The following is a 27,424-nucleotide window of genomic DNA, read 5'->3' as shown; positions in this document are numbered from 1 at the left end:
TGTAGCAATAGCAACTGCCTGCCTTTAAAAATATGTCCTTTACATTGGAATATAGTTGATACAAATGCTGCTGTATACGACTATTGTAAGAGGCAATTAAAAACTGCATTTCATCGGTGTTATAGATTCAACGCGAGATTTGAAGATTGTACAGACCATGACGGCATTCTTTCTATGCAAGCTCATTAATATTAATGGTGCCAAAGTAAACAAAGAAATCTGGAACACCCAATGTTACAGTTGGTTGGAGACCCATTTTCTCACTCTCGCAATAATAAAAGAAGAAAACCCTTTCACCACAGAAACATTCCTAGAAATTAAGTAACAAAATGTAAAAGATGTTTGGCTTTTGATCTTGTATAAATATTTATTTAGTTAAAAAATCATGTTTCTCATCTCCTCATTTTAGTTTCTTATTTTAACCATGAAAAGAAAACAAATGCAAAATCTTCTTCGTTCCCATGTGTGCCTCAAGCAAAGGTGAAAGATTGGTTTCCATACAATCGCTACACGTTATCGCCGACAGATTTCGGTGATGGAGCTTCCGTGATTGTCTCAAGGACTAGCTACGCAGTACAATGACTGCACTGAAAACACTTTAGCGACAGTGTAGCGATTGTATGGATACCTAGTTTTACAGTACAGCACTGTAGATATCACAAACTTGTTTTCTGTGTTGTGTTATTAATGGTAGAGCCACAGGCGAGACTTTTTTATACAGCTTGTTTAGCGAGCCCGCCATCCACAAATGTTGATGAATTGGAATAAAAAGAAAATTTCATTTTGGTCAATACACACCTGCCGCCAGGAAAAAATGGAAATTTGAGAAAAGTTTTTCTATATTTTTATTACGGCCTCCGCTGCCTTGAAATCTTCAAAGATAAGCAGGTGGGCCGGGCCTACTTTTGGAAAGTGAAAAAAGAGAAAGAAAGAAAGAAAAAGAAAAAAATTGATCACCCAAAACGCCTCAGAGGTTATTTTGTGGGTGCCTAAAACGCACATATTTTGCGGACCCCCTAGGTTACTGTTATCTAAATCGGCCACACTTTCTGCCCACAGCACAACATCTCTGGATCCACCCCGGATTTTTGTATGTATGTATGTATGTGTGTATTTCTTCCTAATTATATAAATTTAAAGCATTTTTAAACCATCATATTACTGCACTGTTTACTTTCACCAATAATATTTTATTCTTTAAGTTCTCCTTCTGGATGTTTTTGGTAAAAATATTTGCTAAATAAAAAAAACAAAATTATTATTATTATTTTTTTTTTTCCGCTCTCCTCTGATTATCTTTAAAAAAATAAGTTCGCAAAACAAGGAATAAAAAAAGTCTCATATAAAGAAAAAAATGTACAAAACTTGACTACGCTCTACTGACAATAGTTGATCTTATTGTATCCTCTATGATCTTTACTTTGGGTTCTGAATTTCTGTTTTGTCTGCCTTCTCATTTGTATAATCTCATTTTTACAAATGAAGTGGTAGACAAGGACCCTGACTTTGAAAGTAAACACCATTCAATTCAAGGTGGATTATTAAATTATTAGATTTTAGTCAATTTTTGTGATTTTTCAAAATATTTTATTTTGTCATATTGAATAATGTATTATTTTTTAAAAATAGGGAAAGGGGACAAAAATAGATTGGGGGGTGGGAAATATTGAGGAGGACTCTTCTGGCCGGAAGGAAAATACAATATCTTATGTACCTTTGTTGTACATTACCAGCATTCTTTCTCCTTCAAGGTCGCATTGATTCAATTAATACCATTTTCTCTTTGTTGACTGTTGGCGAGAAAATCATTGCAGAAATTTACCTACAGTGTAATGGTATTGCTTTGGTTGTTGAAAAAAACAATGCAGAGGCTGCAATGATTATTCGTGGCAGATGCTTGTTATATTTTCTCAATAAATGTTTTTTAGCCTTGAGTTAACAAAAAACAATTATATCTCAAGGCACTGGAAAAAGTATTGTTCTGTAGTATTGTAAACACCCTTAAAGTTTATTTAAGGTTATTCCATGTTGATTATTAAAAAAAATGTTTTTGGATTAAGCAGGGGACCCATTTTGAAAGAAGTCGCGTCGGAGAGATCTGTAAATTTCTTTTTCTTAACACATTTAAGGTTATTTTGCAATGCTTGGTGATACCAATCAGCATTGATTTCAATGAGGCAATTTATAATAAAGTCGTAATAACATACACATCTTTTGAAAGTGTGGGAGCCCATCCCTACAGTAGGTCTTGGGACCCCTGACTAGCCGTAAAACTTAGCTCATATCACAAACTACAGTAACACAAATCAAAGTAAATCGTGTTTAGTGCTAGTTCATTAAAACAAAAAATAAACACGTCAATATGCGCATGTTTTAATGCTTGATTATTGTGATACCAACTTTATTAAAATTTTGTTCCGACCTTAATTAGTACAAATAGAGATAAAAAATACAATAAGAAAAAACACATTAATTTTAGAGTGAAATTATTTAAGCTCAATATTTTGTAGTCCCCATTTCCGGAAGCATAATTGTGATAGTTGGTACTTTATTGGCATACCTAGAATTGGTCTGTGTTATCATCAGTATTTGATGGTTTATGTTTCTCATTGTCTGTTACTGGAACCCTGCCAAGCCTACGTTTACAAAAGAGAAGAAAGCCAATTTTTTTTTTTATTGCTATCCAAGTCACAGCTCATGAACCCCAAACAAAAAGGCTCCACCCCTATACCCAACCCTACGATAACATAAACTTAACTGCATAAAGACAGGCCAGTCTTCATGGACCACTGGAAATGAGCGTTGGGTTACTTTACCAGAAGTGCAGGCATTGGATAAAGAGTGATCGTACACTCATCATACAGTAAAGTTTGTAGTCAATTGAAAAGTCATCGTATGTACGGGTAGTTATATGTCTGCTTATGGTCTACTTTGAAGTCGGCTGCCTAATGAATAAGGCATAGTACTAGTAGCGATATGGATGTACATATTTACAAGCCCTCGCCACTTTATGGGAAACCTTTCTTTTGGTATCGGTAAGTGTGAACCCAGACTATAATGTTTAATCTTTATTTAACTCATTTAGTTAGTAGATTTTATAGTGTGCGAAATATTGTGTTCTATTTTATTGCTGCCTAATAAATGAGGCATGGATGTACATATTTACAAGCCCTTGCCACGTTATGGGAAAACTTTCCTTTTGGCATCGGTAAGTGTGAAATCAGACTGTATTTTTTAATCCTTATTTATTTTATTTGTAGATTTTAAAATGTGCGAATTATGTGATTGTTCTGTTTTGTTTGGTTAATCTTAAACCCTCACTGCACTATTGAAAACCCTTTTTTTTTTGGCATCGGTAAGTGTAAACCGGGGCTATTATATTACAGTACTCAGAATTTCTATTTTTGCACAACTTTTAAGCAATTTTGCCACAACATGCAATTTAAGGTCCTTCTTCCATATAATTATGAACAGTGTTTGATGGTTAAGAAAGGTACCTGCTTTCAAATTCAAATTTTTCAAAAGACAAGTCCACTCCCTCAGCCCCATAAAGAGACTATGAAGTCTCAAAATTCATTTACTTTATGACCACAAAAAGAATATTATTGATGTTTAGGTTTAGCTGGAAGGATTGCTTTAAAAGTATGATTGAAAAAATGAGGCATGTTGTTGCAAAATGGCCGGTTGTAGCAAAAATTGAAGTTCAAGTTGTTGGTATTTTCAGAACCTGAGTATGTAATCTTCAAAATGAGGGGTCATTCATTGAAATTGGACTTTTCAAGCTTTGGTTAGTGAAAGTACAGCATTCCAAGAGTCAAGATAAACTAGTAATGGTCATTTATGCATACATTATTTATGAAATTAACTACCAAAATATATTTGACTGCTTCTGTTTATTCCTATCTTTTGTTTCAGACTCATTATCCCTTTGTTTATACTTAGTCACCGTCCACCCTTTTGTTCTTACTGTATATATGACCACTCTTTTATCCTATTTAGTCGAAATCTTGTGTGATTAAATAAATTTGTTAGTCTGAAATGTGCTGTTTGTCCTTCATTTATTGTTACCAAAATAATGTTAAACGATTTGTTGACCAATTCCAAAACTAAGTCTTTGGAACACGATAATTAGACATAAACTGTTGATCTATATAGTGGAAAAAGTTGTTGATATTTAGGTCATTTTTTATATAGCTTATTCACTCAATACTGGCCTGTGCGACAACATAACCATTTTGCCACAACATGCCTCAAATATTTGTAATACACCTTAAGTTATTGATTTTGATAATATATTCATGTATTTTTCAAAAATGATATTTAGTATAATTTTAAAATGTTTTATCCTTTGGTAAAATTAAAAGCAATACTTTAGTATACTTTTGTACAGTATAGTATTTTCTCTATTTTTAGAAAGAAATTATTTGTTTTAATTTATTGTCAATAGGTACAGTTAGTATAGTATTTTATGGTTGGTCAACTGAAAAGGTTGTCTTTCGTAATAATAATTTGAATAATGTTGAACTCTATAGTAGAAATTGCTGAAGCTTCATTATTTTTATTGATGGAGTAATAAATAAGCCCAAGGTTTTAAACTATTAAAAAAAAACATTAGATTTTTGGTACCCAAGTTGATTTTAGCTTACATCTTCAGTGTCCATTTCATTTTGTTTTTTTGAGAAATTAAGATCACAAAACATTTTTTAACTACAAAACAAAGACAAAAAGATTAGATAAATAATAAAAAACAATAGATAAGGCATTAGTTCCTATGGTAACCCGGGAAAGTTTTAAAATATAAAAAAAACGTAAAACCCAGTGTTGATCTGTTCTCCCTTCCTCTTCAAAATGAGCTTGTGTACCCCCTCCCTTGGAATAATAATGAGCACATGTGTGCAATTATAAAAAAACTTAATTTTGCAACCTACTTTACTTAATCGTTGAGCCCAATACAACCTTTGCTCCCCCTACTCTGCCACCACCATGTCAACACTCGTAGATGCGCCGCTGCAGTCGTCTTCCTCCCCATCCCAGCATTCCTAGTGCATGTAATGTCGAATGATTGACTTCTTGAGCATTCATCAACTTGTCTCGTGCTAATTATCTGCAGACATGTTGGCTACGCTATACTTGGGATAAGATTCTTAGATTTGGACCTAGGTTAGGGTACGGAAAACCACGGTGAGTGAGATGGGGTGACTTGTAGATTAAAAAAACTTCCATAGCAGATGTTTGCACTATTGAGGCAAATTCATGATTACGACTGCTGATGTACCAAGTGTTAAATATTATTTGATGGAATTCAAGATGCGAAACTAAAAAAAAACTATACTTACTATACATATGATTTTACCGATTGACATACTGTAGGGTATTTTGTGATTTCTTTTTTAGTATTGTTCTTAGATTCAATTTATAGTATTGTCATTCATACAAGAAGAAATTATTAATATTAAGTGGAATGCTTGCTAAATGCTCTGCACACGTGGGATACAGTAACATCATCTTTACACGAGTGAATACAAAACGTACTAAAAGTCGGTACAATCTGTTTGCAGGCAGTGAAAGTATGCGCAGCACCATGTAGCTGATATGAAGCTGCAACCAACGAGCAAGTGCACAGAGCCTTGCTAAATTCCTTGTAAGTGTTTGCTAGTCTTTGCGATGTGTGTTTTTCTTTAAGGATATTACACTTGCAAGAATTTATGTTGCGCCAGATATCCAGAATTAAAATTCAGTCAGTGAGGCAATCAAGACTTCCAGCACAATATCTCAGAGAGCATTATGGCTTTCTATGTAATAAAAATTATTCTGAATGTAATAGAAATGAGAAGCTTCTTCGAAAGTGTAAAGGTCAAAACATTGAGAAGCACAGCCTTGTTCATTATTAAAAAACATAGTCAGCACATCTGTTGGTTTTAAGATGAATACGTTGGCATTAGCATCACAGACGTACAGACGAACAGTACCCATACGGGACAATTGCAAAGGTTCCTAACTTTACCAATACCGGTAATCTGTTCATCTGTAAGTGGTTTTCAGGTGAATTTGTTGGCGTCAGCATCACAGATGTACGGACGTACAGCATATACAGGGACAATAACAGTGTTCCTAGCTTTACAGCATAGGAACCAATAACCAGTGCATCTGTTGGTTTTCTTTTCATCAGTAGGATATTAACCAATGTTCTCTTTGTTTTTGAACATTATCAAAGTTAACAGCTGATCTCATTGTGGTTGTTCGTGAACGGATACTGCAAAATCTACAGGTGGATTAATCTTGGAAGAGTCAGTAACGACCTGTTTTAATTAAATACAAGCCATTGAGGTTTCATTCTTTATCCATTGGTACATAGTTAAAACTTGGTATAGTATTATATAAACCCACCTAGGCTATATTAACCCATTCCCTAATTCTTTTAATATTCAATTTTCATAGAAGGTTGTTTTATTAAGAGGTAATTCACAATTATCAAGATTTTTTGCATTTGTACAGTTTGTTTTTTTTCGTTTTTTTTTTTTGGTACATAAAAAATGTTGATTTCCCAAAAATATTCTCCATTTTTGTGTGTTGTCAAATAAAGTACTGTACTTGGTTGCATAAAATATCTATTATATTGATGGTTTCTTTAGTTATAAAAAGGTATTGTTTTAAATATTCATGCACAAAATTATACAAATTTGTCGACCTCCCGCCCCCTGCCCCACATACTCTTTGTACCCTTGTAAAAATGTTAATAATTGTGAACGACCCCAACACCATGATCATCGTTATAATCACAATCAGTCAATCCATTATTATCTCTCATGATCATCCATTGTGATGACAATCATCAACCATTATTTTCATCATTATTATCATGTCATCCTTATTCATCTTCATGGTTGTCATTATTACTGTATCAATGAGTTTTCTCGCTTTTTGCATTGGTTGGTATATGTTCAGATGGTGTCCCCACTTATGCAGTCGATGGTACTGCAGACAAGGTAGCACAACAAATAAACATACATCAATTATTTGTACGTTATTGTCTAGGTGTATCTTCCCTCGAACTACTAGCCATTATGTATGTAGTTCTACAATGTATAACAAAGAAGTAATAAACGCTAGAATGTTACCCAGATTTTGACGAGTATAGCCGTCCCTAGAACCCTTTACAACATCCAGTGGGACCAGCATACTCGTTGCTGGCAGCCAACGTATTTGAGGTATTCAAGATATCGTTAAGTTTGATAACGGGTTAAGATGAATAACTCACTTCACTTGGTATTAGCATACAGTACATATGATTTTGATCTGCATTGAATTTCAGACCTCAAGTTGTCTTAATCGTCAGTTGTATCGTTTTAGAAGTTTTATAAGTTTTTTGTTCGAGTTCAACCAGCAAGATGATCTTTGAACAAGTTGTCATATCCAATTTAACTTTGTTACCTTGTAAACGAGGCTAATTGGTAATCATTCGTTGCCTTTTCTAGCCTGCCACCCTGACAAGTGTCAAGTTGGGCCTCCTAATATTTGACAAAACGATGAACGTTGACAGCATCTATATTTTTTTCGTGGGAATACGTTGAGTGATTAAGAAGTTGTTTTACCCACCCTCTTGGGATTAGTGTGGAAGTTTGCACCTTATGCCCAATAGGATGTTATCGTCTTTATGCTAAGCGTCCAGCAACTTTTTATTGGTGTGTCCAAAGGGAGTTCTGTCCACTGTCTCTAAGTGTTACTCATCCCAATTTTTCACTATTTAAACATGCTGTAATAGATCATGTATAGTTGAATTGCTCTCTGTTGACGAGAGAAAATACGTCAAATTTGTTTGAGTGAAGATTGTTTCGTATTCAAAGTAAACATGGGTCAGTTTACTACTGTTCCAGTGAATCGCAAGTCACTGTGTGTACAAGAACAACAAAAAATATTCTAAAATTACGTATTCTTAAAACTCTGCAATGAAGCTTGCTTTGCCAACATTCTATTATATATGGTGGCAGATCCAGGAATTTGAAATAGATGGGGCCTGGGAGAGACTACAAAGATAGAGGGTACCCAACAATCAAACCATAGTTGGAGCTGAGGGAAAAAGAATTACGATTGTGGCACTTAGATGACCGAATATGGCACTCTCAGACTCGAATTGATAATAATTTTATTTTTTACTCCAATTTTTTTATAATTTTTTAAAATTTAGGGGAGCAGCTCGGCTCCCCCCCCCTCCTTGAATCCGTCATTGGATTTTTTTGTAAGTGTTATCGTACTAAATGCTGGGTATTGCTAAACCCTGCATACCCCGCAAACCTCCTAAATGCTTAGTATTCCAAAATACTTGCGAAGAAAATCACAAGTGATTCGAGTGGGAATCGAACCCACGCTGTTCCAGATAACTAGCCTGATGTCATAACCACTAGACCACTGAGCTTGCACATACAGTAGTGCCTAGTGCTAAACTTGTTAGATGTTGGACATGGTCATGGCCAAGTTTAAACTCACTTTTTCAACTCTGAGTATTTGTATGTATCATAAAAAGTAACTATTTTGAGTTCATGCACTTGTAATCCGATCCATTATGTATGAAACTTTAGTCATGATAACTGAATTGTTGTTTTTATAAAGGATAAACACACTCTTTGTGCCTACGTAATTCTGCCCATTAACAGGTTTTGAAAAGTTTTGTTATTGGTATGTTTCAGCTCACTTTAAAACCAATTTTAAGTTCTTATATTTTTTTGGTGAAGATAATAGCACTAATAAAAAAAAGCATAGGCTGGAAAAAAGTATGCGACCGCTCAATCAACAGTACCCTCAATATGGTACAGTATGCCCTGAAAACTTGGGATGCTCTTGGGGTTGGTTTCAAATCAGAGGGCCAGCTTTGCGTTAAAATGTTAAGATTGTTATTTGGGTCGTTAGAAACGTGGTCTCGAATTATAGGAGTGTTGGAATTAGAGGAGTCTTGAATTGGAGGATGCACTGTACTATCAGAATTAGGAGATAAATGATGATTTTTTTTACCATTTTTTTTTTTATAAGGCTTTACTTTCCAAATTATTAGAGTACTTTCTCTGGTATTAGCCTACCTGCCGTTAACCCAACATTTTACTGATTTGTGGGGCGGTGGGCTTGAACTCAGGGAATCCCCTTTCTAATTAAAAGGAAATTTTTTTTATTTGTTTATTTTTTATTTCAAAAACAACAATCAATTGCCTTGACAGGATGTCTTATAATATTTTTTACAAGTATATAAATATAATATAGAAAAAGAAGAAACAGGGACACAAGTCACCAACCAACAAAAAAAAAAAAAAAAAAAAACACCAACCAACAAAAAAAAAAAAAAAAAAAAATAACTCATCCCCAGCAAAAACCCAAGCAGATCAATCATGCATGCATGCAATGTAGTAATCTGGTTTTAAATGAACTTAATTTTTGATGGAATAAATCGATAGTAGGATCTTCATGTAACAATGTATTATAAGTAAAAGCTAAATGATGAATAGAACCATTTTTTGTGCAATATCTCTGTTAAACGGAACCACCAATATATCTTTTGAGTGAGAATTTATAGTCTATTAATTTTAAGAGAAAATAAAGAACTTAAAGAGCTTAAATTAGTATCATAAACAGAATTCATACACTTACCGGAAAAAGAAAAACCATATCCAAAAAAAAATTCTTTTACTACTTGTGCAAGAAGAGAGTACAGAACCAAATTACTATCATTATAATACCTATGATTAATGAAATACATAAACTTAGATTGAACCCTATCAATAAGAATTTTGTTTCCACTGCATGCCTAGTTGAAAACTAGTATTTTATATTTTCTTAGAGTAAATTGTACAATCTCATTCAAATTATATTTTGAGCTTTTGACAGACGAAAGACTGGTGGTATGTAAAATTGGGTGTAAAGTTTTTTTTTGGGGGGGGAGGTGGTTATGGGCTTATATCCAAGGAAATATCTAGTACTACTGTCAGGAGGTGGGGAAGGGGGAGGTGAGAGAATAGGAATTGAAACTTCTTTGTCCTATCAGTGTTTCTCATGTGATGTCATTACTCAAGATGTATGCGAAGGTCATGACACCTGTCAGACGTATAAATTAATTCCTTTCAATGACCAATCAACAAATGAATTAATCTCTTAATTCGTGAGTCATTCGCCAAAATGCATGTATTTATTCAAACATCTTTGGTAGTACAGGAAAGACATGTTTCAATTTGAAGATTTAATCATTCATCAATGAAACATGAACTTGGGTAAACATAGTCATTAATAATAATCAGATCTGTCACTCAGTCAATCATATTCGATCATATCTCATGTAATAACAATCTTGAATATTTATCTTCAAACATTTGTCTCCGATTATCCGTCTATATCTGTTTAAGATTTTAAGTTCTTTAAATTGTGATTGCCTGTCATGTAAAATATATCCTATAAAGGTTTTAATAGTAATTAGAATCTAATAAATAAGTAATAAATATTATAATACTAAATAAAAAGAATAATATATAATTAGTATTATGATGTTTATTGATAATTCCCAAAAACAGTGTGTTTCCCAAAGCCGACCAACCCAACATTATGGAAATCTAGTGTCTGCATTTTTGCAAAAATCTATTTTCCAAGCAGGAGCCAAAAATATCATACTGTATCAAAAGTGAATTTTTCAAAATTTAATTAATAAATTTGACACCTACTGTATTACAAAGGTTTTCATCATACTTATTACTGTATCTATCAATCAATCAATGGTAATACTGGTATGTTAATTTATAATGTGCCTCTTCCTTGAGGTTATAAGGCGCAGTTCTTTTCCCTGTCATTGGGTTGATAGGCTTTAAGTGTTGCTGCTGGTAATCAGCGCAGGAGCAGGCAGGCCCACCAGGTACCCATTTAGTGTATACTCCTGGGTAGAGAGAAGCAATGCAGATAAAGTGAAATAATACGAAAGGGGAAAAGGGCACCACACAGGAAGCAAACTTCAGAGTGAGTGGCCCTCAATTATGAAATTAATAATAATTATTAATTTACCAGCCAAGAGATTAAGCAATGGTGAAACATTTAACATTTAAAGTAAAATATTACTGGAAAACCAGAAACATTACTCTCCTGAAGATGATTGAAGCAACTCAATCGAAACGTTGAGACTTTCTCAACTACAACAATTCTTTTTAGAACTACCTACGTGGTATACCGCAAGCTCCAACATCTTATTACATCACCTTCAAACAAAACCAGATACATGTTATTTTTTATATTTGGCCATAAATACAAATGATAACCAGCGACTGTGACATTCAAAACAAACATATATTAGGTTTCATATAAATTTATAGTCATTTATCTTTCTTTATGAGGATTATTTATTTGAAGAGTCTCGTCGTCGTTGAGTAGGTCAAAGAATATTTGAACTCATCATTACTGGTGGTAATTGAAGCCAAGTTTTGGAATCAATAAAAGTATAGCATAGTACAAAGCTTATACTTAACAAAGGCTTTGAGCTATTAGTACAGTTTTTTTTTTGTTTTTTTTTTTAAAGTCTAAACCTTTGTATAATGTAATCTTGTGTAATGGTGCATAGCATTATTTAGTTCCCTGTTTTTTGTGTCATGTGGGGCCATTGTTATTCAATACATAGATGCCACACCTTCATATAATGTTTGAGGCATGTCTTGGCGAAATGGTTAAGTTGTCGCACAGGCCAGTATTGAGTAAATGAGCTATAAAATATGGGGGAGCTCAAAAAATTGCCTAAAACTCCAAATTTTGTTTTCACTATAGATCAACAGTTTAATGTCTTATTAATCATGTCCCAAAGTATTAGTTCTGGAAGTGGTCAACAAACTGTTTATTTAATGTTATTTAGATAGTTAATTCTATTAAACAATGTATGCAGAAATAACTTTGGAAGGCAATTACTCAAAATCATGTTTATCTTGACTCTAAGAGTGCTATACTTTCACTTTTCAATAACTTAGGCTTGAAAAGTCCCATTTCAATGAATGACCCCTCATTTTAAAGATCAAATACTCGGGTATCTGAAAATACCAATATCTTGAATTTCAATTTTTGCTACAACTTAGCCATTTTGCCACAACATGCCTCATTTTTTTTTAACCAAACTGAAAAAAAGAAGTATTGCTGTAGCTATCGAGGGTCAGTTCTATGGAATAGTCTACCATATGACATTTGACCTGCACCTACTTTGAGTTCCTTCAAGATCAAATTGTTAGAGTAAATTCATGGTAATCAAGACCTTTTGAAAAACAACTGTTTATATATTTATGTATTTTAAAACGAACAAATATTGGATTAAAATGAAAAAACATTCCTTCATTTATTGATCTTTTAGTGAAAACTGCATTTAGGCACATTATCGGTTTCCCACAAATAAAATAGACGAGCGGTACTGGGAAAGACAATTTGATTTCTTGCTTCGAACAAGGTATCCATTTGTAGAAGTCTTATGAAGATAAGCCTATCCAAAGTGAACATAAAATGGTCGAGGACCAGGATATACCTTCGACAATAATAATAATAATAATAGGCCTTAAAACTAAAAAAATGTAATTTAAAAATATGCTTAATGAATGTATGATTAAAGTATAATCATTTAATTATGAAAAAAAGGTAAAATATAAAGGAAGAATAGGAAAAAAACAATAATAATGAGTTTGTCACAACATGACCATAATATAGGCACATCATGACAATTGCAGGGGCTTAGACAGAAAAATGAAATAGGAAGCTGATGCATCTTCATCTCTCGCCTTGGTTTAGTGTAAATTCTACTCTAGATCCTTCGAATCGTGAGATAGACCTAGACCTAAGTCCTGTAGTTTGTTGACTAATAAAATTTAACTTGTGAGGTTAACAACAAATCTTCTTTACGGTATTTCATGAATTAATTATAACCAGAGAGTTACGAACACCAACAATATTATGTCGAGAAACCTAATCTCAAGTATTGTATTTAAAGGGCCACGTGTATGCGTTGTTGGTGACTCACAACCGTCCATTTCACCGGAGGGTTAAGCCTTAAATTTTTGGGAATCCCCACCGAATATTGAATATGAAAACAATGTGCATTCAATCAACAGATGTGGTTTTTATCAAATGTAAATATGATCTAGCTTTTAGTTTAATGTTAACATTTGATAGATTTGAAGAATATAAGGAATTTGCTAATGGCAGACCAGGCCCCGTTAGGCTAGGGTGAGCTGATCTATAGGCCAAGACATCACGATAAAAGTAGCCGCCCTAAATAATTGCTGGCTGTCCTAAAGACGGCCGAAAGGCTTGCTAGCTAAGCCTATGATATATGGGCATATAATAGTTTTTTGGTTTTTTTCAAAGAAATTCTGATAAGCTGGACAGAACTTTAAATATAGTAGTAACCATTAAAATGATGATGAAATTCAGCCCTAAAACTTTCTATGACAAAATACTATTGTATGGCCATGATGTGCCTATATATGGTCATGATGTGATGTCATCATGACATGACATTATTTGTTCAGGTGAAGTGAATGACATCCTCAATTTTTTTTAAAGCTGATTAATTATTGGGTTTCATGCCCGTCAACAGCCTATCATCCCCTCCGAAGCCCTGTCCCCACTATCAAATTTGTGTTATGTGCCCATATATGGACATAATGATTTTTTTAAATACCCAAATATGGTCATATCACATTTTATTTGTTACATAACATTTGATATTGTGGACAGAGCATAACCCTGATGCCTTAAAAATAATGTTATGTTAGCGTAACATGACCGGCCGTAAAAATTGGCCGACCCTAGACATTTTTATACTTATTTCACAATACAACTTTATGTGAGCAAAGTGGGCGTGGTCGGATGTCACTCAAAATGTTTCGAAAGTGGGTCAAGGGCGAAAAATATGGCAATTAGGGACTTATTTAATTGGTTATATAGATTTCAAGGTCATTGTGACAGTAAAAAAAAAAAATCCCTACCTACCCTATATTTTGGGGCCTGTTATGCCAATATAACATTTGTTTTTTTAAGCCTAAGATTAAATTCTGTACTGGGAACACTACATATAATTTTTTTTTAACTTCAGAAGTCAAATAATGGTTGTAAATTTGTTTACCGTAAAAGAGATAGTATTCTACCTAAATGTTTACAGCATTAAATTGTACAGGGACAATTATATAGGTTTTGTAAATTTCGTTTTAGCATAAAGGGGATACAGTTGTCAATTGCACACCGCACTGATCCCTTATCAGTGACTCATACTTCACAGTTGTGGATTAGAGAAGGGGGGAATATAGGTTCCTGCACCACTAAATATAGAACCTAAATCATGCACCATCGTGACCCTGTCATCTGCGTATGACGTGTTTCTTATTTTTGTCTAATGGTGTGTTTCAATAAAATGAGTGAGGACAAGTCATAAGATATCATATAGGCTCCGTATTTTGAAATATATGACAAGGGGCTGTTTACTGGGATACTACTGTACTGTTGATAACATGAAACCATGGATTAGAATTCGACTTGGGTGTGTATATTTTATTTTTTATCATTTTTTTTGTTGGTAAATCAGGTGTAATGTTTATAGTTATTTATCTACAACTTTTCTAAACTAATAAATATTTTATATTATTACCTGTTAGTATGATACACAATTTTTAAATATTTTTATTCATTTATTTATTTTTTAATGTTGGGATATCCCTGGCTACATGTGGGCTTGCATATGTGCTTAAAAACTGAATTATAATTTATTATTATGTTTTTATGTTTTTATTTTAGAGAAATGTATAATTATATGCACATTGCCATGCCAATGCTTTAGGAATTTTAAGTGATGCTGTATAAAATAATAATAATAATAATATTGAATATTAATAAATAGTTACTATTCATATTGAAGTAATAATCTCCCATAATTTCCCTTGTGACAAGCCAAGCCCCCATGTTGGATGCAACTCATCAAACCAAAAACGACAGACCAAATATTTCTCATTTTTTACTAGTCAGGGATTATAGCCACCCCCTGCCTCATAATTCACACTCCTAGTGGACAACTTATCCCCTGCCTCCCTCAGGCATATATCCCAGTGTTACCACTGGTGCAGCATATGAATTTGAAGGGTGGGATTCAAACCCCAACCCAAGGCTAAAACAGTAACTGCTGTGTCATTGGGTCCCACTATTTGCACCCTTTGTCTGAAGCTGCTAAACTGTACCATTTAAATAAACAAACCATTTCTAGAACCATAACTTAGGACAGAAAGATCAAATGAATCAGAAATATGATACTTGGTTTCCTTGGTGATGCAAGTTTTGTATGTTTTTGTCATAAAAGTCGATGTGATTTAAGAAAGCATTACCAGAACTTTAGATGGGTTTCTCATCCGAGGGACACTCACAATGTCTGGATCTGACTGCAACACTTGGACCAACTGGGCTCCTGATAGCATATACTTGGTGAAGAGCTATATTGTGGCTTTCTTTGTATATAGAACAGTACTTAGTTAAGCATTGAACTAGCTATGTTAGGAGAGACTTTTAAGATTCCTTGTTTTGCGAACTTATTGTTTTAGAGCTCATCAGAAAAGAGCAGTAAAAAATTAAAAATAAAATTTTGTTTTCTTATTTAGCAAATTTTCAAGCACTTCATATAACCATTCATCACATGTATATTTCAATATAATCTTTTCATAATGAAATTATTATTATTTTAGATTTCAGATACACTGGCAGAGGTCCCAAGTTGGGAGAATCCAGTTGTGGGAGACCCGACTTGATAATTTCTCTTTCGCACATCCAATTGTAATTTGCTATGGGTGGTGATACCATTGAAAAACAGTTGTAAAAAAAAACAAATATTAAAACATACCAAAAGAAGGGACCTGTAGATTCCAAGAGATTTTTGTTGGGAACGATTGACAAATTTTTTTCACGTGTTCTTATTTTACATTGATTTTATTTTATTATAATAGTATTCTTATTTCATTGTCTTTTCAGTCATACTCATATAGCCAGTCCATATCATCAGTGTAGTCCTACAATTATGAAACAGGTAAGATACTTTATTACCATACCGTAAAACCTTGAAATGAAGCCCTGGGATGGGCTTCTTTTCTGGGATGGGCTTCTTTTTGCGGCTGCTTTTGGGAAGTAAAGAGGTTGGGGGGGGGGGGTTAGCCTTCTTTTCAGAATGAATGCTGTAAATTTTGTGAGTTTGTATTATAAAACAATAAGCAAGGCCACTATAACATCAATCTGTATCATGGATTGTATTTAACTGGCATTAACTTGTTTTTTAATTTATTTTTTTGAAATTCATGTACAGTGTTATGTACTGTACTATCTCGAAATGAAGCCTATACTACATTGAAAAGAAGCTCATGGGCTTCTTTGCGAGATGGGCTTCTTTTCGAGGCTAATTTTGCAAACTAAAGAGAGGGCTTCAATTCAAGATGGGCTTCATCTCGAGGTTTTACGGTACTATAGTTTCTCATGCATTAGTCACTCCATACTCCATGAGATAGTCGCTTTGAGCTACAGTGTTGCAAAATTGCAATGTAATTTAAAAAGTGGATTTTGCGGTACAAACACCCACCTCACACCTTCCCTCCCCACCCCCCAAAAAAAAAAAAAGTGACCCAATTTTGTTTTCAGTGGAAGTTATTATACCTTAGGAACTGCAGTAATATTTAATATTTATGGACTATTCACTTCCTGTTCGCATGCATAAAACAAACAAAAAAAACTCGATCATTTTAATATGTAAAAGTATGCAAAATAGAGGAAGAATGTAAAGTCCTGATAAGATAGGAAACAAATCTGTTGGGAAAAAAAGAAACATAAAGGAAAACAAAACAATGACCAGAACAGGAATAGACAAGGCACAAATCGACAGAAAACCAGTGTGACAAAACACAACAATTCTGATTCAGACCTTTTGGTATAGCCTTGTTTTTTTTTCAGTGTTTTACATAAAAGAACTACTGTATTGTAGTTTTTATTTAATAATTAATAATAATGTCCCCTAAATTAAGATGACACATGATTAGGGATGTCCTATTTAGTAGAAAGGCCCATTTCCTTTACTTTATAGTACTTTGTAGTACTGAAATTCAATTCTTAAATAGTACTGTAGTAATAATTAACATTTCAAGAAAACAGTATGGAACTGGAAATTTACCTTAAATTTGCATTTTAGTTTCTCCAAACATCATATAATTGTACCCGATTACAGTGATTAGCAAGGTTCACTGAGAAAAGAAAGGGACTTACCCTAAATTTAACCTGAATAGAAGAGTGTAGTGTACATTTGTATATCGTACAATAACAAAGAAGTGACTAATTCTACTACACAATGGGGATAGTATACCTTGCACACTTTAGAAACCAGAAATCAACTCGTAAAAACCTTCACAGAATTTATTTTTGTAATTCAATACAAATAATAAAAAAATCATCTTTAAAATGTTGGTAGGATTATGAGAATGACAATCAAAACTGTAAAGTTCTTTTAAATAATGTGTTTTAAAAATTCAGTGGAATTCCTCTTGTGTACTTGACAATAGTATTTTGATAAGCAGGAGGACACTTTTGATGTTTATATAGACATGTTGTCTCTAGTAACTCATGACGAGTTGTTAAGTCCACGTTTGTTATCTCAGTTCACTGTAACAAACAATATAACTTTTACTGTATGTTCTTTGATGGTTTTAATATAGTAGAATCCCTATTGAGGGGACATATTTTCAGTCCTGGAAGGTTAATATAGTGTTAAAAGGATATACTTTTCCCAATCGTTTTGTGGTTGAATAAGTGTCCCTTTAGAAGGGATATCCCCTTAATAGGGATGTTCCAATGGAGGGTTCTACTGAACATGCGGGGCAAAATATGCTTATAAAAATATACGTAAAATTTATGCAGAAATATTTCACTATTAAAACATGGATCATAATTATTCCAATGAATAAGCTAATTTGTTAACAACTTGATTAAATTTTTTGTTCAGACAGTTTTTATAGAGGAACTTACATCTAGAATAAACTTCTTGGGTGCGTGTTCCCCACGTCCCTCCAACTCCCTCCCATTCCCTTCCAACTCCCTCCCATCCCCCTTATAACTCCCTTCCATCCTCTTCCCAACTGCCTCTCATCCCTCTTCCTAACTCGTCCCATTTGTTTCCTATCTTACTCCCATCCCCCTTCCAATTCTCTCCCATTTCCTCCCAACCCTCCTTGATGCCATTGCATGGACCATAGTGTCAAATCCAGCCTTAGTTAAGCCAGGACTTTTAATACATTTTTGGCAGTGCACAAATACTTGCACTTTCATTCCTTGCATTTTTGTCTAAAGACAAAGACCTTGCAAGATGAAGATCAAAATACACTAAACAAAGAGACAAAAACATGTGACATATGCTCTTGATGATATCACATCATGACCATATTTAGGCACATCATGACTATATATGGGCATACAACAGTTTTTTGTCAAAGAAAATTGATAATCTTGACAGGCGTTGCACTAAATGAATTAATTCAGTAGTAGCAGGTGTCCAACCAGAAGCATAATTGGCTACGTTCAGGTAAAGTTCTGGTGTACCACGGAAAACAATCATTCCTCATAATTACTGTACTTTACAATACATCTGTGGATGAATGAGTTGTATTTTGAAAGTCAATGTACTATTAAATTTCCTACATTGCTATAGTACAGCCAGTCAGTATGTGTCAGGACAAATACGATACAACTAAATACCTATTTTTGAATATCTAGGTTATTATTTTCAATTTAATTTTAGAAGCAAGAACCCTTCTTTAGATTCTTATTTTTACTGAGCTGTGGAAAAGCCATTGTTTTTGGTCGGATTATTTTTTTTTTCATTGTAAACTCCTTATATGGGCATGGTGATGTCATATCACACCCATATATGGTCATGTCCTCAGATATAAGCCCACATCGGGTATAACAATAAGTCCAACCCCTACCTTACACCCGATTTTAGATACAAGTCTTCTGAATTGGGCATGTAAAGCTAAAAAGTGCTTTTTGAATTAAAAGGAGATTATCTAAATATAAGAGGCAGGTACCACCTCCTCTCCTCCCCCCTCCCTTCCCACTCCCAAAAAAAAATTAAAAAATAATAATCTGTCCAATTTGTGTTCAAAGGGGATGGGATTATAGAAGAGAAAGTTCAGATTAGGCCCTATAAAAAATATTAGTTTATCACCCTATCTGGGCAGGAAAAGTGATAATGGAGGGAGGATTTTTTTAAATATTTTATTTTGCTAAAGCCAATATCACCCTTGGGTTGTTTGCTGGTGCATTGATATTCAAAAGTATTACATGATTTAGATAATGCAAACAATATCTACTCATTATTTAATAGAATAAATGAAAAAAAATAAATAAATAAAATAAAAAAATAAAAATTAAAAGAAATTTTTTTTTTCCCAGTGCCATAGAAGGCAGGCGCGCGAGGGTGATAAACTAATACTTTTTTTGATTGGGCCTTATCCTTACTCATAGTCGTACTACTTTACATCTGTTGATTGTCAGTGCAGTTCCTTACAGTAGGCCTACTTTAATAGTCTTTTTCTTGTATGATCCATACATATTCAGATTCATATTGTTTCCATTAGTACTTTTATATTTAAACTCTTACTCTTAAATCCTATATTTATCTCTATTTTTCACTCTTATCATGATTCCTTTTAAGGTTAAGTTCATCCTACACCTTTCCCCTTTCTTTTTTTGTGATCCTCTTATCCATAAAACCTGTTTTATTACTATGGCTATAGTACCATACAAATCTATTTATCCCTTATTATAATGACTATACCAAACACCCTTTGTTGAACCTGGTCTACAGTAGAAGAAAGGTGTGGCAGATACAGCAGTTGGCACATTGCCAATATTGTATTCTGAACCCAAAATTTCAACCATTATGGAATTGAGTAAGGAGCTATCATATAATATGGTAAATAAATTTTGATTTTCATTAATTTTATTTCTTTATAAACAGTTTCGGGCATTTAATATCATTTTAACAGATTAACCTGGTCAGTTTGTAGTGTTATGCTTTATGTACAGTATTTGGTTTTAAAATGTTTTGTTGTTAATATTTCTGGAAGTCTGAGCAGGGGAGCTTTTTGCTGCTAAACCCCGCCCTTTAGATGTTGTTGCTGTGGCCGCACCTGACAACAACCTGTGTTTGTGGGACATGCGTGTACTCCTTCACTTTTTCTGATTAGTCAGTTTTTTTAATTTGATTGTCACCCCAGAAATTTCCATTATAACTTCTCACGAAAATGTCTTTGAGGTCGTGCTCAATGCCTCTGATGACTGGTTGCATCGTCGCACGTTTTCCAGCTCTCGCTTCGTATAGTTGCACATTTGCAACGCTGAAAATCTGTAAACGTTCTGTTTAGAATTAAAGTTAGCATTTGTTAACTTTATGGGTAAATGTATGACTAATAACCGTCATCATGAAATTGTGCCACCTTTCTTTGAAGGTTGGTTATCGTGCCAAGATCTTTAAAGATTGACCTTCTATTAATATTATATTTTCCCATGCTTGTCCATATTTTTATTTTATAACCACATACATGGCCTTCCTACACTGCTCTACACATTAGCGTTCTATGATCATTGAATTTTTAATATTTTATTAAAAATATTTTGAGATGTTATTCAGTCTTTCACGCAGCTGAAGAATTAGGTGAAAGTGCAACTTTAGGCGTATTGTAACTCGTAGTTAGCAAGCCAGGCTCAGGAGGAAAGCAAAATTTCTTCCCTCCATAAAGCTACACAACCGTGTTTACAGCAGTGTTAGTAGTTATTCTCATGACTTTCAGTGGCGGATTCAAGGGGTGGGTGAGCCGGCCAGGACCCCTTCCCTTTAAATTTTTCAAAAAATGTGAAAAAATGGAAAATCATAATCAAATTTACTGTAGGTCTGAGAGTGCCATTTCATACCATCTAGAGATGTCATAATCATAAACTTTCTTACCTCAGCCCCAACCAACCATTGTGGGGCTGAGGTTGTCTAGTCTCCTGAATTGTGAAGATTCCGGACTGGGTCCCCTCTATTCTTAGATCCGCCACTGACTCTTGTTAATAATATTCAAAATCACTTCATTCAACAAAAAAATTATTTATTAAACAAAGAAAACATAAAAAAGAAAAAAAAAAAAAAAAAAAAAAAAAAAAAAAAAAAAAAAAAAAAAAAAAAACAATCTAGAACACTTTTCCAGCTGGAAAAATGCAAGGTAAACAAAGAACAAATACTTACAGTGAAGCCGAACAATTCTATCAACAAATATAAAATAAATATCATAACAAATATAAAAATACTCATTAAACTTTAGCCAGAACATTATTAATTATTAAGATTTGTTATAGCTAGTTGTCTTTTTTTTTTCCAGTGATTAAAATTAAAAATGATTTATTTTTTAATTATTTTAACTTGACTTCTGATATATTTTTCATTCAATTAAAAACATGTTCTAATTATTCATGGCAGTACAACTGAAGTTAATTGTAAAATTTATAATGCAAAGAATGTAAATTTAACTATCTGGCATGTAACATTATTACATAATTTATATAGTTTATAGCATTAAATTATTGAGTATTATTTAAATTTAAAGCAGTTTGAAATAAATATGATATAAATCATTAGTCTATTAGTCTAGGTGTTTCTAACTGCGATAATAAATGGTCATAAAGCCCTGGTAAAGTAGGCATATTGCAAACAATTTAAAGGTTGTTAAAATTAAGTGCTTTAGTGTCATAATACATTAATGGGTTGCCACGTCATGTATTTTCCATTTTTTTACTGTATGAAAAATTAACTACGGTAAGCAACAATGGAACAAAAGTAAATAAAATATTTGATTTGGTGCGACAAATTTGGTATTGATATGCCAAATTCCGTTAATGCTTGAATAAGAGCCGCACCAAATCTGATTTTTTTTTTCACTAAGCTTCACTCTTGAACAAGCTTAATCGAGAGTACCCTGTGTGTAATGAAACACTTTGAGAAACAGTGTTTTAAATACAATGTATACAGTTACAGTGTTAAAATGAATAAATAATTCAATGAAGACACATGAATTTCTTTATAAACGTTCATGTACAATGATGTATGACCTATGATAGGCCTAATAAACTATGGAAATATGTGAGATACAGTAGGTAACATTGGAACGGGCATTGAAAGCACTACGCCTATATTTTTTAGAAGCGCTGCTCTCAATTAAGCTCTGCTGCACTGAAGCCTTAAAAAATGTTGGAAACGCAACAGCGCTTATTCAAGGGTTTATGAAGCCTGGGTTCCAGGCCCTAATTTTAGGTTACTCACTCTTTATTGCACTTAGTGCGCGCCATACCTAATTTAATTGGCGTCCCATACTCGATTTCTTTTTTTTCGAATTAGGGCCTGGGAAAACGATTCATGCGTGCAATTTCCCACATCAAATTTGATGTGGGATATCGTATGCATGACTGATTTTGTAAATCACGTGATTGGCTAACTTCATGCATATTAATCAATCTTGGTAAATTTTCAAAATTGAAGATGCGGATGTCTCGACTAGAATAAGCTAACCAGCTCCCTTTTGGCTACCTATACTTGAATAAAAACAGTTAGTATATAATTCTGGCCTGCTGAGAACGACATGGACTGATAACCGTAGGCTATACTTAGGAACCTTGCTCACCGCTAACTGCTACATAGATTTAGGCCTTTAGAGTAGAATATTGTTAAAAAGGTAGGCCTCTGTAAGTTACAACTTAAAAATACGCCAAGCCTCTACTAGAGTCTAGGCTAGGCCTACTACTAAGACAAGGCCTGAGCCATCCTCCTGGAAAGTTAAAGTTTTGTTGTATTTGTATGGTATGCCGTCTAGGCTTAATTGTTTTTGCCATTGCCAAAATTAGTCTTACTAGGGTCTATTCTAAATATTTTAGGCCCGTTTTATTAGGGAGGACTATTTAAATTTAGTCATGCCTAACTAGTCGACACGAGCGGCGAGTGACTCAGTTTCGTGGCTCCAAAAATATGAACATGTGATTGGTTGAAATTGTTTATTTCGGTCCGCCCATTTATCCAAATACGGAATATAAGATTACGTCATTCTTTTGGCATCCTGGTGCCTGACTTAAGTGTTTTACAAGTGGCTTATTCCGTCTATCTCTAAATTAACTTTCTCGTTGGTGGCGCTGTCCAGAATGAGAAAAATAATTTTAAAAAATAAGAGACTTGTGGCAAGTCTAGGGTTTATGGTACAGAAAAAAGAACGTAAATGAGCCAAAGATGAATAATTGGGAATGAAACTTTTGTTATTTGTTGTAAAAAATAATCGTCTGAAAATTTGGGAAAAAATAAATTTGAAAGCTTTTTTCTAATAATTATATTCCCTTTTTTTTTAAAGGTTAATGTATTATGATGATGGTAATACTGTTTGCATTGAAGATATTCAGGCCTACGGCCCAGCACAATTTTTCTAAACCATAGATATTTTGTTATAAAAAATCGTTGGAAACTTTTTTTTTAATACACTCACCAAAGTGACTAAAGACCAGAAAATGAAAGATTAAAAATACTGTAAATTAGAAAGAAGGTATTTTTTTCTGCTAAGTTTGTATGTTGTTGCAATGTGATTCACTGACAGTAGGCAGTTTAAAGTCCATCTAAGAACACGCCTACAGGTATACGTTAGTTTCCACTTACCTTGCTAAAGATCTTATTTGTGTATTGTTTTGTTTTTTCTATTTTTCTGTCGAACCTTTTTGCTTCGAGCTACGGCACTTTATTGTATTATTCAAGTTATTGCACACTTTGCTTGGGTTTGGTTCTATGCAAGCTCTACTTGGGGTTGGGGGGATTTTTTTACTTTTGTGGAATGGCTAACAGCGCTTCGTAACTGCAACAAAAATGCAAAACAGGTAACAAAAATAACGCTAGTTTTAAACAGCATAAAATAGCATAAAGAATAGCAGTTTCATGTGATGTACAGTTTACGATACATCGACTGAACACTTGCTGAAACGTTACGCTCTGCTGATTTTGTTGGCACTATGAGTGCATCTTTTAAAAAGGACCTGTCAAGTATACTTGTCATGTTGCAGTTTCCACGTACATTCTTCGGCCGACCTCTTAGTACTGTCAGGGGGAACAAAGTTGTCTTATGGGGTATTTTTCGGCAATGGCCAGTGGGTTAAAGCCCTGCTGGGATCCAGTGTGCTAAGCCTGGAAAAGGTCTACCCACGTAAGTTGTTCTGAGATGTCTAATAAATATCGAAAGAAATGACTATTGAGGGCTCAGCCTGTCTGATAATAATAATAATAATATTAATAATAGTAATAATAATAATTTCTCGAATTTATATGGCGCCAATTCCAAACAAGATCAAAGGCGCAACGCATGTGAATAGCCACCGGAAACAAATAGGTCTTAAGCCCGGTCTTAAGCTGTGACGTAAAGTAGCAAATAGAGTTGGAAGAAGTTATGTTATATGGAAGCTGGTTCCAAAAAAAGGCAGAAGTATTAAAGTAAAAAAACATTGACCGTAAGTGACAGAAAGAAGTATATCAGGAAAACAATGGGGCTTAGCATGTCAGATAGGGCTTGAGTCCTTTGTCCCTCATCTGCTTGTGCCTCCACTGACTATATTTAGTGTCATAAGACTAATAAAGGAAGCTGATCTTTTGTATAAAAATGAGGCCTTCTATTATTTATAACCCACTACTCTAGGATTTTGCTCTTCCAAGGATGCATTGATAGCATAGATAGGCACCTTTAACCATAAATGTCAAACCTTCTTATTACCCTTTGCTTTTCCCATTTGCTTTCAGGAGCCGTATGATGAAACGGGTTCAATACAACATGACAGTGTTATTGTTTTTAGTCCACGAACACGACATGGTGTCAAGATGTCCAGTGATGGAAAGGTCAGTGATTTCAATTGGCTAGCCACGGACGTTTGTTTATTCTTAAGAGAGGGTCATTTGTGGATTTGTTGAGAAATAATTGGCAAGAATCTTGAATGGGTATAATATCTTCATCAGAAAGTTCAGTGGCTAGAAGCCTTTATATTGTAGAGCCTTGGAGTCTACAATCTACATACTCGGGTAACTCCAAAGAAGTTTCTGACTGAACCTTGGTTTGGTATGGAATGGTTTATGTGCATGCAAGACTTACCAGAACAGTTTGTTTATTTTAGTAACTTGACGAGGCGGAATCACAATTTTTTTTTGTATATTCACCCATCTTTATGCAAATTGTTGGAATTTATAAATTTGTTCTATCTTCTGAACATGGTTACTATGTGATTATTCTTATGTACGTGTAAGTCACCCAAAAGATTTTCATCACAAACTACTTCTATCGAAAACATCACTCCACAGTCGTGTATTTAATATTGAGCAGTGAATTAATCAGTCGTTAGTACCCCTTTCTCACCCTTCTTGGTCTATGCATCCTCTTTAACTGTCAATCAATCATCAAACGTATGAGTGACAGGTCTCTGATGACAATTTACTCAACAGTAATCAAAATGCGGTATCTTTGCGGGTCTTTCGGTCAATCAACAGTGTCGGGTGAAATTGTTTTGATAGACTTTTCGTCTTATAGAACCGCTGATGACAGTGTGTATGTTAGCACCCATAATATGATGATTTCTTGAGAAAACCAACAAATTTGGTACTGTATATATCTCGGTCCCTACAAACTTGCCCTTTGACATACTAGTTCCTCGACTGTACACAGTTCCCCCCTCCCCCACAAACTCGCTGCTAACAAAGGTGGCAAATTTGTTACAGGAGTTTGTATATTGCACTGTATCTTATTGCAGACACTTATGAGCATTGATGGCATTCAAACCTCGCTGTATTTCTTTGACAATTTGGAACCATATATTACGCACTGTATGTTATTTTAGCCCCCTTCCCCTAAAAACGGAAGATTGATGATAACGCTGTCCACCCCTATTGTTATAGTTTCTGAAGACTGAAAATAGGCTCTGGTTTATTAATAATTTTTTTCTCAGAACTATGAGGAAAAAAAAAAAAAATCACTTTGATTTGCACCCCAATGGTGTCCTATATTCCCCCTCCAAAGGGTAGGGGCCGAAGATGGGGGGATTTCACCTGGTGTACTTTAGCACCTGTGACTGCAGGTCTCTAGCCTATTCTTGGTTTCTTGTTGAACTTAACAATGAACACATTACCATAAAATATCTCTACATTTTTAAACAACCAATAGTACCAATGCCCCACCCCTAACAGTACCAACTGATCGCATCACTCACATGCCCTAATTCTAAAAACAATTTGACAGTTGTACTGTGTATAATGGAGCTGAGTATTGCTAGCTGGTTTTCGCAAACTTAATTTTTGAATCCATTTCCTTAAGTTCAAGGTATGCTTTTGTTTGTGTGTGATTGACAATGATTCAAGGAAGACTACCTCTAGACCAGTCACGTTTCATGACTGATGTACCCAGACATTTTCTTCAAATTTATATATAGTCCAACATCTGTTGTTTGAATCATCAAAACCTGCACAGAAGTGTCTAACTTGAAATAGATAAATTTATTTTAGGTCTGTAAATAAGACACAAGTCTATAATAGAATTTAATATTTTGCCCTATTAAAACAATCCTACAGAAATATAAATGTGCTCTTATTGTTGAGTAATAAAAAAAATCTGGTGTTTGAATCAAAACATGACAGAAGCTTCTAAATTTACATCTACCAGTACCAGCTAAGATAAATTTATTTGAGGTCTGTGTAATATAAGACACTTACTATAATATTACATTATTTTGTCCTATCCCTTTAAAATACCAAAGAATCCTGCAGAAATATAAACATGCTCTTATTGCAATGAGTATATGTGAATGATAGCCAAGTTAAAAAAAAAATTCCAGATATAGTTTATAAGCATTGTTCCAAAAATGGTAGTATCACAAATATTAATATTGTGATATCTGGATCTATAGTGTTTTCCCTTTAGCATTGTATATTACGTACATCAACAAATATGCATGTGTTTACAATACCAGGAAGCCAGTGTGAACTAAACCAAAAGAATTGGCCAAGCATGAAATTCTGACCTTTGACCTACTTTACCACCATTATTATTTTGGTTATAAAGGACTAAAGTGCTTTGTTAAATGCTAAAGAGGGCAGCAGATTCTGTAAATTGTTAAATCATGTATATATTTGAAAGAAAGCTTGAGATAATTCTGCCCATTTGCCTACAATAAAAAAAATAATTCTATATTTTAATTTTTTTTTCCGGCCTCCTCTGATGATCTTTAAAAAAACAAGTTTGTGAAACAAGGTATAAAAAAAGTCTCATATAACAATAAATTTATAATCAGACTACCAAATTATGTAATGAATTTGCACTATGGTTTC

General features: G+C 33.9%; 1 protein-coding gene across 6 annotated transcripts in view; it reads left to right on the top strand.

Moving 5' to 3' along the window:
• The window catches only part of LOC117123909 (Krueppel-like factor 12), a 63,220-nt gene that overhangs the window by 7,439 nt on the left and 28,357 nt on the right, over nucleotides 1-27,424 (top strand). Inside the window, exons 1-3 of one of the 6 annotated variants that reach the window (XM_033270015.1) lie at nucleotides 2,688-3,035; nucleotides 15,997-16,051; nucleotides 24,857-24,952. In XM_033270015.1, coding sequence (XP_033125906.1) covers nucleotides 2,977-3,035; nucleotides 15,997-16,051; nucleotides 24,857-24,952 — 210 coding nt within the window. In that variant the 5' untranslated portion in view covers nucleotides 2,688-2,976. Of the gene's footprint in view, nucleotides 1-2,687; nucleotides 3,036-14,480; nucleotides 14,525-15,346; nucleotides 15,457-15,996; nucleotides 16,052-24,856; nucleotides 24,953-27,424 lie in introns of those variants that run through there. The other 5 variants (XM_033269998.1, XM_033269988.1, XM_033269980.1 and 2 more) reach the window with 5 other exon arrangements.

Source organism: Anneissia japonica, unplaced genomic scaffold (genome assembly GCF_011630105.1).
Source record: "Anneissia japonica isolate Jap-2015-1 unplaced genomic scaffold, ASM1163010v1 scaffold169_len739621_cov184, whole genome shotgun sequence".
NCBI lineage: Eukaryota > Metazoa > Echinodermata > Crinoidea > Comatulida > Comatulidae > Anneissia > Anneissia japonica.
Note: the sequence above shows the minus strand (reverse complement) of the source record. Positions and strands in the feature narration are given on the sequence as shown.